At 55.2% G+C, this 17,209-nt stretch overlaps 1 protein-coding gene across 1 annotated transcript in view; it reads left to right on the top strand.

The window, feature by feature from the left end:
- The first annotated feature begins 1,436 nt into the window (after positions 1-1,436).
- The window catches only part of PFKFB3 (6-phosphofructo-2-kinase/fructose-2,6-biphosphatase 3), a 141,375-nt gene continuing 125,602 nt past the window's right edge, over positions 1,437-17,209 (top strand). The window contains exon 1 of the mRNA XM_072825902.1: positions 1,437-1,561. Within this exon, the coding sequence (XP_072682003.1) occupies positions 1,546-1,561 (16 nt within the window). The 5' untranslated portion in view covers positions 1,437-1,545. The remainder of the gene's footprint in view (positions 1,562-17,209) is intronic.

Here is a 17,209-nt window from a genome sequence, read left to right as displayed (position 1 = left end):
CACTTTATCGGGCCTTAGATAAAATTTGCTTTCCTTGGCGTGTGAGTCCATGGAGTAAAGTGCAAGTCCACCAGAGGGTACAGATGTGGCAGGGGAAAGGGTAGAGGGAGGTGATAATCTCTCAAAACACCGCCCCATCCCTCACTTCCTGTTCCTCTTACACAGACTCACACCCACTCTCAGGAGGCCTGTGGCACAGGAGCCGAAGCCTGAGAGCTCATGGTCCCAATCTCCAGCCAGGCCCATGCGACAGTGGCTTTCCAGAAGGTTCCACCACGGCCATGTCCCAGGCCCACTGGCAACACCCTGTCTGAACAAGCAGTGACTTTCTTCCCTGAGACATGGGCTCTGAGCCTTTGAATGCAGGGCAGGAGTTTGGGCTGCTCTACCCACAAGGGAGAATAGGCTAAGAAACTGTGACCAAGAAATGATCAAAAACAAACAACTGACTTTTCGGTTCACCCGTATGGGTTTTTTTTTTTTTTTTTTTTTTTTTTTCATTTCATAGAAAGTGGGAGGGGATCCCTGGGTGGCTCAGCTTGTGGTGCCTGCCTTCCGCCCAAGATGTGATCCTGGAGTCCTGGGATGGAGTCCTGCCTCCCTGCATGGAGCCTGCTTCTCCCTCTGCCCGAGTCTCTGCCTCTCTTTCGCTCTGTGTCTTTCATGAATAAATAAATAAAATCTTAAAGAGAGAAAAAAAAAAGAAAGTGGGAGAAATTGCTATCAGCATGCGTGTCTCAAATATTAATTAGGTCAGGAGATCGTTCCTAATATCCTTTCTTCAAACTGCAGCCTAAAGTAGCACTTTTCACAAGAAATAGCTCTCACCTGAAGGAAGGGTGACCGGCCTGATGAGATATTTGATCCCATCAAACAGCACTTCCAGGTGCTGGCCTTCACAGGGGCGAGCCAAGTGCGGGGAGGTCTCCCTCCTGCCTCTGCGCGTCGCGGTGATTTTTAAGTTCTTTTTGACATACTTACTGCCCTGCGTGCAAAGTGCTGGTCTGGGTTCCCCAGGACCCGGGGACCACAGAGGGCGGGATTGAATGTCAGAGGTGGGGGCTGCTGGGGCGCAGGAGCCCCGGATGGGAAGGCTTTTGCAGGAGGGTGCTCGGGAGGCTGCCTGCGGGGATGCACTTTGCGCTTTTGCGGGGGGGGGGGGGGGGGGCGGGGGGTCCCTCCATCCGTCCTTTAATTGCAGTTCAAGCTGGAGGCGTCCCTGTACCCGCCCTGTGTGCCCGCGGACACGGGCTGAAGTTGCCCAAGCCCTTCCCAGGCCAGCGGACGCGCGGCCCCCGGCGCCGGCAGCGCGGGGGTTAAGCGGCTTCCGCGGGGCCCGCCCCGGAGCCCGCCCCGAGCCCGCCGCGGAGCCTCCCTGCGGCCGTGACGCGCCCGCTCGGCCCAAATACGTCCCTCCTCCGCCCGCCCCCCGCCCTCGCCCGCCCTCGCCCGGGGCCCGCAGGCGCCCCCGAGCCGCGGGGCTGCCATTCGGACGTCGCCCGGCCTCGGTGTCCCGGGCCGGCCCCGCGGGGCGCCCCCTCCGCGATGCCCTTCAGGAAAGGTAGGCGCGCCCCCCGCGCGGAGCCCCCGCCCCGCAGCCCGCCGCCCGCAGGTCCCCGCCTCCGTGCGCGCCGCCCCCCGCGCACCCCGCCCAGCCTCCCCGGACCCCCCGCGCACCCCGCCCGGCCTCCCCGGACCCCCGCGCCTCCTCCTCCGCCCTCCCCGGACCCCCCGCGCACCCCCACCCGGCCTCCCCGGACCCCTGCGCACCCCGCCCGGCCTCCCTGGACCCCCCGCGCCTCCTGCCTGGCCCTCCCCGGACCCCCGCGCCCTCCTCCTCCGCCCTCCCCGAACCCCCCCGCGCACCCCACCCGGCCTCCCCGGACCCCCGCGCCCTCCTCCTCCGCCCTCCCCGGACCCCCCCGCGCCCCCGCACCCTCCCCGCGCACCCCCGCACCCTCCTCCCGGGCCCCGCCCGCCGCACGTGCCCCGCGCACCCCGACTCGGAACCAGCCCCGCCTTGGACCAACTGCGTCCAAGTCCGGGGGCGCCGGTGGGGCAGGTTGGCACCGCCGGGGGGGCCCGCGGTGGCGGCCCTGGGTCCCGGGGAGGGTCGGGCCAGGGCGCGCCGTGCGGAAGGCGGCTCTGTGTGCGAGTCCTGCCGCCGCCCGCCTCTGCCCTCGGACTCTCGGAAGTCCTCCGATCCCTGGTGAAATGGACCTGAGTGGGGATGACTGCGTGGGGGGCGGGGGGGGGCAGTGCTCAGAAAGCACCCAGGCCGAGGGACGCGAGGTAGGCCTGGCCGGCAGCACCTGCCCACCCGGGGCCCTGCCTGGGGCGCCCCACCTGGCCCACCTGCAGGCCCGACCCGCGCCCCCTCTGCAGGGGCGGTGGCCCCAAGATGCTCCACGGCCCCCTGTCCCGGAAGGGGGTCCCCGTTGCATTTGGCCTCCTCTTCCGGGCAGGATGAGGGAGGCCCTGATGCCCCCAAGTCCCCGCCGAGCCGGCTGGGAGACTTTTACTTTGCCATCAGAGCCATGGGACTCCTTCCCTTTTCTGCCCTGTTGGGAGGGGCTCGGCTGGGGTGAGCCCCTGTCACTGGGAACCCCAGGCCTCTGCACCCGCCTGGGCGCCAGGCCCCGTGAGAAGTGAGTGGGAGGAAGCATGTGCTCCCTGCCGGTGCCTGGACCCAGCCGTGTGGCCGGCACCCTGTTCCCTGGGTCCCCTGCGCACCCTCTCTTCCCTCAGCGGTGAAACAGGTTCCTGCTGTGGTGGCGGCGAGGCCCCTGTGGCCTGTGCGCCTGGCCCAGAGCCTGAGATGCCGCGGGGGCCGAAGGGGGGTGCTTGGCACTCCTTGTTCCTGGGGGGATGGTGAGAAGTGAGGTGACTGAGGTTCTGCGGTGCTGATGACACCTGCTTCCCGTGCTGACTGTCCTCGTCTCTGCGATGCTATGACAGCCTGCCGCCCTTGTCTGGAGGTTCCCTCGGAGCCGCAGCGGGAGTACCCGTGGATGGCCGCCTTCACCCCCTCTCTGCCCGCTGGTCCCCGGCTCTGCTGGCAGGCTTCCAGAAGGCAGAGATGCCTGTGGGCTGGGCACCGCACTTGCTGCAGGGGCGCGGGGAGGGGGGGTGGGGGAGGGCAGAGGGGCTTGGGCGCCCAGATAAAGCACCGGGGCTGCTAAGGGAGTTTCTCTGTGAGGTTGCACTTGGCGGTGGCACCGAACGATGCCGATGGCGCAGGACCGCACACTGGCCGCTGCTCAGTGCTAAGCTGTGTTGGGTTTTTCGATCTGAAGAGAACACTGCTGCCGGAGGGAAGATGCGCTTCCCCCGTTCTGTGGATGCAGTTCCTGAAGGTCCAGGATGTGAGGAATAGCCCTCAGCTGGGTTTTCCGGGAGCCTTGGTGGCCAGCCGGGGGCAGGGACTCTGGAGGCCTCGCGTCCCAGGCAGGGCTTCCCCGCCTTGTCCAGGTGTGATCTCCTACTTGGTGGAAATGTCCCGGAGACCGGGTTTGTTCAGGGTCGTGGTGGGACATGGGGTGCAGCTGCTGCAGGGCTGGAGGTCGGCCTGGGAGGGCGCTCAGCACCCCAATCCTGGAACTGCCCAGATGGTGGAGACTTCAGGGCAAGTACTCTTTTATGTCTTTTGGGATTTTTGAGCCGCCTGGATGTATTAACTATCCAAAAAAGCAATTTAAGAAAGAAGGAAGGACTTTCCTGGCCCCCCTCCCAAGATGACCCCAAGCCAGATGGGGAAGGACTTCCTTCCGGCCAACCTCTAGAACGGCACCTTCCCTGGCCCTGTCTCTGCGTCCTGACAGCTAGCGTGCAGAGCCTGGACTCTGCATTCGGGGCACATCAGCCGTTCCTCCCACACTCAGGGCACAGGATCAGCACCTGGGATCCTGGGCTGCTGACCTGTTTCTCACCAGACCCCGTGGGTAAAGCGTAGGAAGGCCACAGAAGAGAGCGCAGGGCCCCCTGGCGTTACCACCTCAGGCCTCAGGGCCGAGGAGCCGGTGGCCTGATTGGAGCCCCCCACCCCGAGGATTGAAGAGCCCCCAGAGAGCGAGCACACTGGAAGGATCCTCCGACCTCTGCCCCTCCTGCCCTCTGACCTCAGGGCACCGCAGCCAGAGGGCCAGGGGGCCCACGGGTGTCCTTGCAGGTCCGCCTCCTAGGACGCAGCGCTGGGCGGACTCCCCTTTGCTGGAGGGTGGATCTGGTGAGAAAGCTGGTCCAGCCCGGGATCTCAGGTATTGGGACTGAGCAACACGGCTGATGTCTCCCGAATGCAGAGTTCAGGGATTGCACGCTACATCATTCATTCGTTCACTCATTTGTTCATTCAGTCCTTCATCCTCTAGATTGAGGGCTTGCTCTGCGCCAGGCACAGGCAAGGTGCTAGCTGAACACGCGTGGCAGTTCCCTCCCTGGGCTTAGGCTCCACGGCCTGCATCTGCAGCCTGGTCCAGGCGCCCCCCACCCCGACCCCAGCTCCCGCAGAATCCCAGCCGGATGACCTTCCCCACGGGTGATGGTGACCTTCCCCACGGGGTGGGTCGGGGTGAAAGGCAGATGCTCGGTCTTCTCTTGGTTCCAGGGTGATGGTGGCCACGGATGGGGACCAGGGCTGGGTCTGGAGAAGTGGGCCTTGAGATTGGGATGGGGCAGGAGGAGGCCCGGGCTGCCCTGAGCACAGGAGGGGTGGGGGTGGTCAGGAAAGCTGGGGCCAGACGCCAGGAGGGGGGCCACACCTGTCTGGGGGAGCTGGGGAGCCAGGCGGGGCGTGGGATAGGGACTCTTCCTCTGGGGGGCTCCACAGGTGGAGGTGGCCGCTTCCCCTGCGACTATGGGTGCTCTGCTCCAAGGCCAGGGTCTCCGCTGAGTTCCTAGGGCCCTTTCTGATTGACAAGCCTGCAAAATGGTCTTCAGGGAGCAGGGTCCCAAGGATTCTACACAGCACCCCCTCGGAGGGGGTGGGGAATTGGAGTGCAGCCCCCCTCGGAGGGGGTGGGGAATCGGAGGTGCAGCCCCCCTCTGAGGAGATGGGGAATTGTGGGTGCAGTCCCCCCTTCAGAGGGGGTGGGGAATTGGGGGTGTAGCATCCCTGGGAGGGGATGGGGAATGGGGGGGAGGCTTGGAGGCCCGTAGGGAAACCGAGCTAGCGTTCTGTACACGCCCACACCCGGAGAGCCTTCCATGGGTTCACTTGTCCTCACAGCTACTGTGTGACGCACGTGGCATCGTTTCCATCATGACAATGAAGACCCGCGGCCGTGGGGATCATGCAGCTGGGCTGGGTTCCCGCGTGGAGCCATGTGCGCACCAGGGCTGCACACTGTGTGCTGCGCCTCCGCGGCCTTGCAGGACTGGTGGGGACGAGGTGGGAGCTGGTCACCACCGGGAGGCCCGTGGCAGCCGCTGTGGCCTTCCCACGAGCTGAGCCATGAGCGGAGACCTTGGCGCTCACCCCAGTACCCCGCGGGGGTTGCCGCGCCACCAGGCCACAGGCCGCAGCTGCTGGGCAGTGTCCGGGGACGCTCGTGGTGGCACCGAGGGAAGCACGCGGGGCAGCCCCTTGGGAATTGGGGCAGCGCGGCCCTGGCAGCAGGAAAACAGTCGCAATTCTTGCGATTTTGCAAACTGAGGTCAGCGTTTTGACCTCACACCCAGGAACTCTCCTTCCTTCGTCTCTGCTTCCCCGGTGGCAGGTGGTGGCCGGTGGTGGCTGGTGGCAGCCGTGCACAGACGCCCTCATGGGGCCGGGCGGCTGGCGGCCTTCCCTGCCCGGGTCCTCACTGTGCGGGGGCCACCCTATGCTCTGTCCGCGTCCCCTGGGGCCCGGTGGCTTACGGATGAAGGAAGGCTCCCTGGCCTGGCCGTGTCACAGCTCTGTCCCTGATGCGCCCGCGGTGTGCTCCCCGAGGACGGAGACCCAGGGATGATGTGTATGACAGCACCATGGGGTCGGGGAAAAACCTTGGCCTAAGAGCTCAGGGACCAGGTAGTGACAGGCCCACCTGTGTCACATAGTGGCTGAGGAGCACTCGGCCTCAGTTTACCCATCTGGAAAAGGAGGATGCGAGCTGAGTTTCCCTCCCAGTCCAACTCAGTGCCCTCTGGCCATTTGTCACATGTACACGGAGTGGCCCCAGCTTCTTGCCTGTGCTGGCTGCAGGGGGCGGGAGGGATCCCCTCTGTGCCTTTGTCTTCAAAGAACGCACAGGGCACCCTGGCCTGGCCTCTCCCAGTGTCTCCACGAGGGAGGCTAAGTTTCAGGCAGGTGGTGAATGATGGGGTCACGGCCCTGCGACCTGTGGTTTCCGAGTCAGGTCTGACATCTGTGCCAGAAGGAAGTTGGTGTCGGTGTCCAGTTCTTGAGTGGACGTAGCCCTGTGGTCTGGTGAAGTCAGTCGGGGGGTCTCTGTCCGTGACGTCAGGCCTTCAGAGTCTGAAGTCTGCAGTCCCTTCAGGAAGCTCTGGGGTGAAGAATTTTTTGCTAATCTTCCCCGAGTCTAAAGCAGTCACTACTAGCCGGCCTTCCCACATGGGGCGTCAGGTGGAGTGGCCGTGCCCGACGCTGGGTTGACGGTCAGCTCGTCCCCCACGTCCTGGGCCAGATGAAACGAAGCAGCCTTCCAGAAGTGTGCTCCCTGGGTGTGCACGGTGCTGAGCTGTGCAGATGCTTTTTGAGGGAACAACTGTGTCCTCCTTAGGGCTGAATCGCTTTGGTGTTTTTACTGTATGCCTGACATACTGAACCCTAGCAATGGATTGGATTCAGGAAGCACCCCCTCTTCCCCCCACCCTGAGGCTTGGGGACCGGGCCCAGCTGCAGGAAGAGCAAAGTTTCATCAGTCAGGGGGGTGAGCAGAGGCTCAGGGACATACCCCGAGGAAGCGTGGCCGCAGGTCGGGCTGGCTGAGTGGGATCCTGGGGGACAGTTATGGGTACAGAAGCATCGTTTCTCTAAGGGAGAAACCAGACCCCCGTGGCTCTTATTCCTGGCCACACATTTGGATGAACCAGGGAGCTTTTTGAAAAAAAGCCTGATGCGCCAGAATTTCTGATGTAATAGTTTGGGTTGATGCTTGGACAGAAATTTTCATGAAACAGCACTCATCCCAGAATGTAGGGTACACCGTGGTACTTTGTCGTCTGTTCCACTTCATTAAAAAGGACTCTGGTCGGCTTCCAATAAATTGATTTCAAGGCCGCTAGTGGTGAATAAATCCACGGTCTTGAAAATACTGCTCTAGCGTGACAGCTCGCGCCGGGGAGGCTGGGAAGCTGCTGGGAAGCTGGAAACTGCATTTCCCAGACTCCCTTGCAGCTAGGGCTCTGAGCGTGATGTAGGGTCTGCAGCAAGATCAGCGTGCTCCTGCTCAAGGCCTCTGGCAGGTACTGCTGCGGAGGCATCCAACCACTTGGTGGGGGCTTCCCCAACCAGGCAGCCTTGGGGGGAAGCAGTGAATCTGGATAAAAGGGGAGCCCCCCCCCCATCAGCCATGTGCAGAGGCCACATTTCTCTGGGGACATTCACGAAATAACCATTTGGGAAGAAAAGGGGAGTGGAGGTTATAGACTGGTAGCTGAGGACACTTAGTATAAAAGGCAAGAAACAACTGGATTGCAGCTGGCTGCCTCTCCTAGCTGGTTGTGTTACTTCATTCGCTGGCACACACCCTTCAGTCATTGGGCAAACATCTGTTCAGCGCCTAGTGGGCCAGGCATGGGTGAAGAGCCGAGGGTACAGCAGTGACCACTATGGGCAGAACTGCCTGCCTCCGTGGGACTTACATTCTAACTGGGGTAGGCAGACAGTAAACAGAGACGTGAGTGTGCCCAGTGGGATGAAGTGCTGTGGGGAAAAATGAAGCAAGAAAGAGGAGGAGGAGGAGGAAGGAAGTTGGGGATGAGGGTGAGCGGCTGTTTTAAATAGGATGGTCACTGGAGGGTGACATTTGGGTAGAGACTGCAGGGAGTGAGGAGTGGACCGTGCAGTTTGTTAGGAGAGTGCTCTAGCAAGGGGACGTGTAGGTGCAAAGGTCCTGTGGCCATAGTGGGCTGAATGTTGGGGGGAACACATGGAGGCCGGTGAGGCTGGAGCTGCGTCAGTGTAGGACCCCATTCAGAAAGGTAGCAGGCGGCTCCTGAAGACCAAGGCTTCCCTGAGGCCTCAGCCTCTTATGTGGGGTGGGATAGGGAAGCCCTTGGAGGGTGTAGGGGGAACCGTTGTGTGAATGAGCTCTGCATTACAGGCTGTCTATGCAGTATGTAGCTGCCTTCCTGGGAACAGACTGTAGGGTGGTGAGGGTGGATCGAGGAGACCAGGTGGGAGTCTGTCCGTGAGCGGCGAGGTCGGCTGAGGTCAGGGAGGGCGGGGGTCATACGGGGCTGGATGCTGAGTGTGTGTAGGAGACACGGGCCGCACGCGGTGTGAGGATTGGATGCCAGGGAAGAGGGAGGGTTGCCGCGGGGGGCTCCTGGAGCTGCCTTCTCTGGAGGCGCCCGGGGAGGCCCAGAGCCCCGGTGGTTATCCTGACGGCTGGAGCTCAGTGGGCTGTGTCCAGTAGCCTACAGACTTGGTATTCATGGTTCCAGAGGCTTGGGGCTCAGCACGGAGCCTTCCAGAAAGATCTATTATGCTCCGGGCCAATTGCCGGACAGACGCTTCTTTTAAGAGAAAACTGGCTTTGAGAGTCAGGGCTGATTATTCTTGCCCCACGTAAGGGATTCCATAACGCTTGGCTGGGTCTCAGGGACGGTCGCTGTGCGTGGATGTCGTCCGAGCCAGTGGACAAGCACGTGGTGGGCTTTTCCTGTTGCCGGTGCTTCCGTGTCAGTGGTTCCCCAACTACCAGTGACTGACTTTTCTTTTCTTTTCTTTCTTTTCTTTTCTTTTCTTTTCTTTTCTTTTCTTTTCTTTTCTTTTCTTTTCTTTCTTTTCTTTCTTTCTTTCTTTCTTTCTTTCTTTTTTTTAAGATTTTATTTATTTATTTATGAGAGACATAGAGAGGGGCAGAGACACAGGCAGAGGGAGAAGCAGGCTCCCGGTGGGGAGCCGGGTGCAGGACTCGATCCCAGGACCCCGGGGTCACGCCCTGAGCTGAAGGCAGACGCTCAACCACTGAGCCCTCAGGGGCCCCTGCCAGTGATTTTCTGTCCATTCTTCGGTCTCCTTACGCTGTGAAGGGCTCAATTGTAGGAGAAGGGAAAACTCTACTCCAGAAAGAGTCCCTGCACAAACCCAGCCCGGCTACCGGCTGGCCAAGTTAGCCTCCGGGCAGGGTCACCGACTCGGCCTGGCTTGGCCTGGATTTCCCCTGTAGAGTGTGGAGAATCATGAGACCCAGCAGCCCCCCCTCCCCAGTCCCAGGACTGCAGATCACCCCACTTACCTCCAGCCAACCCTGTGCCACAGGCCTGCTGGCCTCATTTAGAGAAATAGGTTTTAAAAGCTCATTAATGTTTGAATAACAAAAGGAAAGAATCCAAGCAAATTTGGTGGCCCTGGGCTCTGGACTTGAAACTGTGGAAGATCTGTTTCCCAGCCGCTCTGCCCCCAGACGTGTAAGAAAAGCAAAACGGGGATTTTATCATCAACTTGCTGCCTCAGTGCAACGGCACAGGGATCTGAGTCGGCGCACTGGCTGGTCTCTGTGTGAAAAATCTAAAGCTCGAACGTCACACTTTTATAATAGAAAAAGCGAGGCAGTTGGCATCCATCCGCTTTGCCATGAGTCGTGTTGGCTAAACGTGAATGGAGGACAAAAAACGTGGAATCGACTCTGAGCCAAAATTATGTTTTGTGCAAATCCTGGAGTATATAAAAGCTTTTCCTTTGAAGTCATTCGAATGAAGCAAAAGGTTGTGTCGTCACTGCTGCTCTGTAGGAAATTTCTTTACCTTATAAAACGTCAAAAAAATTCATTATGGGGGGCGGCTGGGGGGCTCAGCAGTTGAGCGGCTGCCTTCAGCTTAGAGCGTGACCCCAGGGTCCCGAGATCGAGGTCCGCCTCGGGCTCCTTGCAGGGAGCCTGCTTCTCCCTCTGCCTGCGTCTCTGCCTCTTTCTGTGTGTCTCCCATGAATAAATAAATAAAATCTTTAAAAAATTCATTATGGAATGCATACCAATTAGTGATAGATGGCGTGACCATACAGTCATAATCCACGCTGCAGAAGAGCCACCCGTCCTGAGCAGTGAGACAGTCCTTTTTTTTCTTTGTGGGTCTGTTCCTTTCTCCGGCTTCTGTTAAAAAGAGCTGAATGACTGGTAACACCTTTAAAAAAAAAAAAAAATCAGGTAGTATGTAATGTAAGAGAAGGAGATAAAAACGTTGGACCTCCTCAGGGAGCAGGGAAGTGCAAATAGAGACCCCAATGGGCGATGCAGTTTTGCCCCGACGCGGGTGGCATAAGGGAGAAGCCTGCCCATGTTGGGCGTCGGGGAGAATGTGGGTCCGAAGCGCTGTGATGCGCCGCGGGGGTGGGCACGGTGTAGACGTGCCCAGCAAGCAGTCTGGAGTTGTCTTGTGAAGCTGGGCTCCCCATGCCCTTCCCGGGCTGGTCACCGAGGGAAGCTTCTGCGCAGATGACATTCAGTCTGGGCTCCAAACGAGCAGCTGCACATGCTCCGGGGGAAGCGTAGATGTGCCCTTGCCCCTGACCCGCGCGGGATGTTAGTCGTGTGGCTGTCGGATGGCCCCACTCTGAGGGACAGCTGTATTCGATGTCACGACTGCTTAAAACAAATCACAAAGCATTAGGTGCAGTAAAATACTTTTTTTAAAAAAAGATTTTATTTATTTATTCATGAGAAACATTGAGAGAGAGAGGCAGAGACACAGGCAGAGGGAGAAACAGGTTTCCTGCAGGGAGCCCGACGTGGGACTCTATCCTGGGACTCCAGGATCATGCCCTGAGCCAAAGGCAGATGCTCAACCACCGAGCCACCCACATGTCCCCAAATACTTCTTTTTAAGTAAAATTAAAACACCTAAAACAATATGCTTTTGAGCACGACCTATACAACCAAACAGTACGTCTTTTGTAAAATTCAGGGTCATGGTGACTTCTGTTTGGAGGGAGGCAGGAGCAGGGAGGGGGAGCTGAGCTGTGGATGTCGGTGGCTGGGGGATCTCTGCTCGTCCATTGCAGCACTTCAACGAACCATGAAAGAGGACCATTCGGGGATCAGTGATGAGTGTTCGAGATGAACCAAGGGTTATGAGGAAGCCACGTGTCTGCGCTGGGGGCCCAGTGACCAAGAAGGAGTGAAGAGGAATGGTTCCTCCTACTTGTTAGCGAGATCAGCCATTCCCAAAACCGTGTTTTCAGGGTCCGTCAAACGGTTGCAAGGCAATTCCAGTGCCCTTTCTGCCTGCGGTGGTGATGGTCTTCTGAACGCAGCGGAGCCGCAGCAGGAAGGGTATGGTCCACCCGGGACTGAATGTGGTACCTCCTCAAAATAGAGCATGACTTTGTGGTTTCGAATTTTAATTGCTCGTTCCCGTTATTACCAATTTACATTTTTTTAAAAAGATTTTATTTATTTATCTGGGGCGGGGAGGGGCAGGCAGAGGTAGAGGGAGAAGCAGAGTCCCCGCTGAGCAGGGATCTGGATGCAGGACTTGATCCCAGGACCCCGGGGATCAGGACCTGAGCCCCAGGCAGACGCTTCCCCAGATGAGCCACCCAGGCGCCCCTATATTTGAGTTTTAACAAGGAAATGAAATTATTTAGAGAGCCCATGTCAAGTGGTAGGTACTTTTCAGTATTAGATCCTTAGAGGTAAGGACCCAGATTGGAGAGAGAGAGACAGACAGACATTGAGTGTAAATGCTGGACTGGAGCCTGGGCATTAGTGTGGCAATTGGCCAAATGCATTTGGAGTCTGTACTGCATTCAAGTTAATTTCCTGCTTTTGATGGCCGTATCATAATTATGGATAGAGGAAAGCATCTTGGCTTTTACGTAATAGACACTTAAGTATTAAGAGGGAGGGGAGCAGATTTTATCTTCGTGGTTCAGCAAAAAATGATATGTATACATTTTTTAAAACTTGTGTACTATTTTGTATATAAAAATACGTATTTAAAACTGTGATAATGTACAGAGAGAACGATAAAGCAGATGTGGCCACCTGTTAACGTTAATTGGTGAGTCAGGGTGAGGGATACATGGAAATTCCTTGACCTACTTGGAATTTTTCTGTAAAGTTGAAATGATGTCAAAACGAGAAGTTAAAACAGAAATGAGAGATGCGGGACGCCTGGGTGGCTCTGTGGTGGAGCATCGGCCTTTGGCTCAGGGTGTGACCCCAGGGTCGAGTCCCACCTCAGGCTCCCTGCATGGGGCCTGCTTCTCCCTCTGCCTGTGTCTCTGCCTCTCTCTGTGTGTGTCTCTCATGAATAAATAAATAAAATTCAAAAACACAAAAAACACATTCCAATTGGGTTTCACACATATGTGTATATCTGTTAACCCAACACCTGATCAAGTGATAGGACATGTGCAGTACCCCCCGACAGCTCCTTCATGCCCTTGCTTCTCAGCAGAAACCACTAGGCTGGCTTCTCTCATTATAAATAAATTTTGCTTGTTCTTGAAATTCACACAGATGGAATTATACGTCGTGTATCTTTTTAAAAATGTTTCATTTATTTTAGATGGAACTTGGGTGAGAGTAGGGGAGGGGCAGAGGGAGACTGCCCAGCAAGCGCAGAGCCTGATGCTAGGCTCGATATCAGGACCCTGAGATAGTGACCTGAGCCGAAGGCAGATGCTCAACCGACTGAGCCACCCAGGCGCCTCGTACATTATAGCTTTTGAATGTGGCTTCTTTCCATCAACATCCCACCTGGATTTTTCCATGTTGTTGTGTATGGAAATCCTTAGTTCATCTTCATTGCTGTATAGTATTCTGTTGTGTAAATAGATGACAGTTTGTCCCTTTGATTTTCTTTTTTTTTTTTTAATTTTTTTTTTTTACGATAGTCACAGAGAGAGAGAGAGAGAGAGAGAGAGAGAGAGACAGAGACACAGGCAGAGGGAGAAGCAGGCTCCATGCACCAGGAGCCCGACGTGGGATTCGATCCCGGGTCTCCAGGATCGCGCCCTGGGCCAAAGACAGGTGCTAAACCGCTGCGCCATCCAGGGATCCCTGTCCCTTTGATTTTCAAAAAAAATTTTTTTTATTCTAAGAATTTTAATTCCAATACGACTAACAAGCAGTGTTATATTATTTTCAGGTGCATGATAGGTGATTCAACACTTTCCTATCTTTCAGTACTCATCCCGGCCCTTCTGGGGTCGATGGGCCTTTGGGTTGTTTCTGGGTTGGGTTATGACGTTCAGAGCCACCGTGAACATTCTATTGGTACCTGTCTTCTGGTTGGCAAGAGTACATGCTTCTATGGACCTGCTGGGTCCGAGTGCAGTGCTGGCTTAGCTCTGACATCAGCCTTGCTCGGATGGTTTTCCCCTCTGGGACCTAGAGACAGCATCATCTATCTGATCTGGAGAAAGGTTCTATCTTCCTCGGGAAAAGTTTACCTTCTCATGATTTTTCCCCGTCACCCCTTCCTGCCGGTGTCTTCGCCCCTGCAGACACTGCCCAGTTCTGCATGGTAACAGGCTGGCTCATGCTCTTCGCTGTGCACGCCCCTTGCCCTCTCAGCTGTGCACTTTCTCATCAGCGACCTGCTTTCCTGTGTCTGTGCCTCTACCTTCAAGGCTCCACTCAAACCACAGTTGGCCTCGACGTCTTAAAGCTGGACGTGATCATGGTTCTTGCGCTCTGATCTGTGATCACTTGGTCCCCCCAGCCTGACCGTAACCACTCTGGGCAGTGCTCCTGCTGTCCAGCCTCATGCCTGCTGGACGACTGACAGCTTACGTTCAGGTGATTCATTTATGGGGAAGTTCTCCCCGTAGGCGGAGGGAGAAGCAGACTCCCCTCTGAGCAGGGAGCTTGATGGGGGGGGGCTGGATCCCAGGATCCCGGGGTCCTGACCTGAGCCAAAGGCAGATGCTTCACCAACTGAGCCACCCAGGCACCCTTCATTCTCCATTCTTTTTTGTTTGTTTGTTTAAGATTTTATTTATTTATTCATGATAGACAGAGAGAGAGAGAAAGAGGCACAGGCAGAGGGAGAAGCAGGCTCCATGCAGGGAGCCCGACGTGGGACTCTATCCTGGGACTCCAGGATCATGCCCTGGGCTGAGGGCAGGCGCTAAACGGCTGAGCCACCCAGGCTGCCCTCATTCTCCATTCTTGATTAAAATTTCAGAGTGCATCGGAATCTTCTAGTACTTCCTTACAATGGTCGTAGGAAAGGTGTGGTTAGGGATCTGCTAAGGGAGGAATAGAAGGTGTGCAGCTTTCCCCGTCGGGCTCATGGAACTCCTGGCCTTTGGGTCTCTAGGTGTAGCTGAACCTGTGAAATCATTCGGGTGACTTATGTTGGGGTGTTGCATTTTGTTTTATTCTCCCGTGCACCCTTCCTGGTCCCTCCCCCCTCTGACAAGTCACACACTTATTTTTTAGAGGGAGACCACTTTTGCTTCCATGTTGCTTTCTCTGCGTTGCTTGGGTTGTGTCCAAAGTTATTCTACTTGGAATTATCCTCCATCACGATCACCTAGAGTGTCGGGTGGACATTAGGAATTGAAACAGAAGCTCTGAGAGGGTGTGCAAGGTACCAAAGTTCAGCGGTAAGCAGCTCTCCTCTAGAAGGTGTGGGACCCACTGCACACATCTGTCGAATGAGTGGACAAGACAGGCTTGGTGGCCTCCCTAACAAAAGGAGACCCAGGGATACTTAAGCAACAGCCAGACACGCATCACAGCAAAAGTGGCCAAAGGGAGCCCTCGATTTCAGATCTCTCTGACTCATTGAGCCTTTTTTTTTTTTCTCAAGAGCTTTATGTATTTGAGAGAGTGAGAGTGAGAGAGAGCATAGAGGGAGAGGGAAAGAGAGAAGCAGACTCCCCACTGAGCAGGGGCCTGATATGGGGCTCGATCCCAGGACCCTGGGATCATGACCTGAGCTGAAAGCAGATGCTTCACCAACTGAGACACCCAGGCGTCCATCGCCACCCACCCCCTTACAGAGCCTCCTAATGACCAATGTCCATCTAGTTCTTTGACTTGAAACAGAAAGTGGCCCCTCCCTGCCTTTCCGATAGCCGAGAGAGAGCCGTGACTCTCGTGACTCTCTCGGATTTGCTGTGTGTTTGTATGCTGGCCCCGGAGGGAGGGAGGCTCGAGACATGGCTCGTAAACAGGTGGGAAATACTTTGGGGCACTGAACTACCTGGGCGTAGTTCTCACTTGTCACCGACTTGTCCCTTTAATTTCCTATGTGATTTCATATCTACACGGACATACCAGCTTTGACTTGTGTTTGCTCGATGACTCAGAAGTGAAGTTTCTGTGTGTTAGTAAAAGTGTGCGAGGGCAAGGAGGGACTCTTGCCTGGGGAAGTTTCCATTTCTGTTTCTTTCTACCTTAACGAATGTCAGGCCTTCAGAAAAGTTGCAGGAATGGGATAGTGCACAACCTCCATCATTCAGATTCACCTGCTGCTGCATTTTACCGTCTTCGTTTCTCAGTTGATGTTGTTGATGTTGAACCATCTGGGAACCGGTTGCAGACATCATGACACTTCATCCCTAACGTGCACCAGCATGTTCTTCCCAAGAACAAGAGCATTCTCTTCAATTACCACGGTACAGTTATCATCCTAGCTGGAAACTTAGCAAGGACACAAGTCCGCTACCTAGTTGCCAGTCCGTATTTGAATCGTCTCAGTCGTGTCTTTTATAGATTTATTTTTCTTTTTGCATCTAGGGTCCAATCAAGTGTCACACATTTATCTAGAAGTTTCTTTTTCTCTAGAAGAGTTCTGCAGCCTTATTTAGTGTTATTTCAGTGATACTGGTATTTGTGAAGATCCTGGCTGCTGCTTTTGCAGGGAGCCCCTCACTTTGGAATTGGCTGATGGTCTCCTTGTTTTTTTTTTTTTTTCTTTTTTTAAGATTGTATTTATTTGAGAGAGAACGAGAACATGAGCAGGGGCAGAGGCAGAGGGAGAAGCAGATTCCCTGCTGAGTAGCGAGCCCAACCCAGGACCCTGGGGTCATGACCTGACCTGAAGGTAGATGCTTCACTGACTGAGGCCCCCCAGGCGCCCCCATTTCAGTCATCCTTTCAACATTTATTAGTGGCCGTCTTTTGTAAAGAAGGGCTTTCCTACCCACTCTCCCCTTTGAAATAGATTCCATTTAATTATTTTTAACAGTAGTAATAGTATCAATATAGATTCAGGGATTTTAAAAATTATTGTATGTATTATAATCCATTCCTGACATTATTCATCTTGATGTTCAAATTGTTCCAAATTTGGATAAAAGCCTTTTCAAGCCATATCCTTTTGACACATCCCCCTTAGTTTGTGAGCTCTATCTTATATTCTGGCACAACCAGCTGTTCCAGGCTCAGAAACTTCCCCAGGGAGCCCTGGTGACACTCATCTGAACGATGATAGTTAGAAACCAGGGTCTGCACTCCCGTGTGCTCCTTGTTCCTGGGGTAGCATTGTTTCTAGGGCCTTTCCAATGGACAGAGCTGGGAAACAAGTTTTTTAAGATTGTAAGTTCATATTGCTCTTCATCCAGTCCAGTTCCAGAAAGTTCTCCCTCTCCTTTTCCCCTTCCATAGATTATATTTTTCATTTGCTTTTTATATTTTTTCCCAGGAATTAAAAAAAAATCTTGACCCTCCTTTACTCCTGGCCTTACTAATTATGAAAAAATCTTCATGATTGATGTCTATTTTCCTCATAAGTGATGACATTGAGTAGATCATCAATTTAATGCAAAGGTGAAGGCTGATGCCAGATCTCCTGAGGCTCCAAAAAAACCAGTCTGCACAGATAGGAGAGCCTGGAAGGAAACACAACTGGGAATGTTTCTTCCATATTTTCCTGTCATTTCACCATGAAAAGGATATTCCTTTTAAAGTAATACATAGGAGTATTTTAAGGCAAAAGGAACCTATCTGTAGGTTGGATGTCAACACCTTGGTCCTACTATTGTAGGGAAGGAGAAACAATTTTCCCTTTGCCCTTTTAGATTCTTGGCTGAGACTCTCCCTGCCTCCATAAAAAATAGATAAACAGGAGAGAAAAAGCCAATTTT

Source organism: Canis lupus, chromosome 5, assembly GCF_048164855.1.
Source record: "Canis lupus baileyi chromosome 5, mCanLup2.hap1, whole genome shotgun sequence".
Classification (NCBI taxonomy): Eukaryota; Metazoa; Chordata; class Mammalia; order Carnivora; family Canidae; genus Canis; species Canis lupus.
This window is presented reverse-complemented; position numbering and strand designations above follow the sequence as displayed.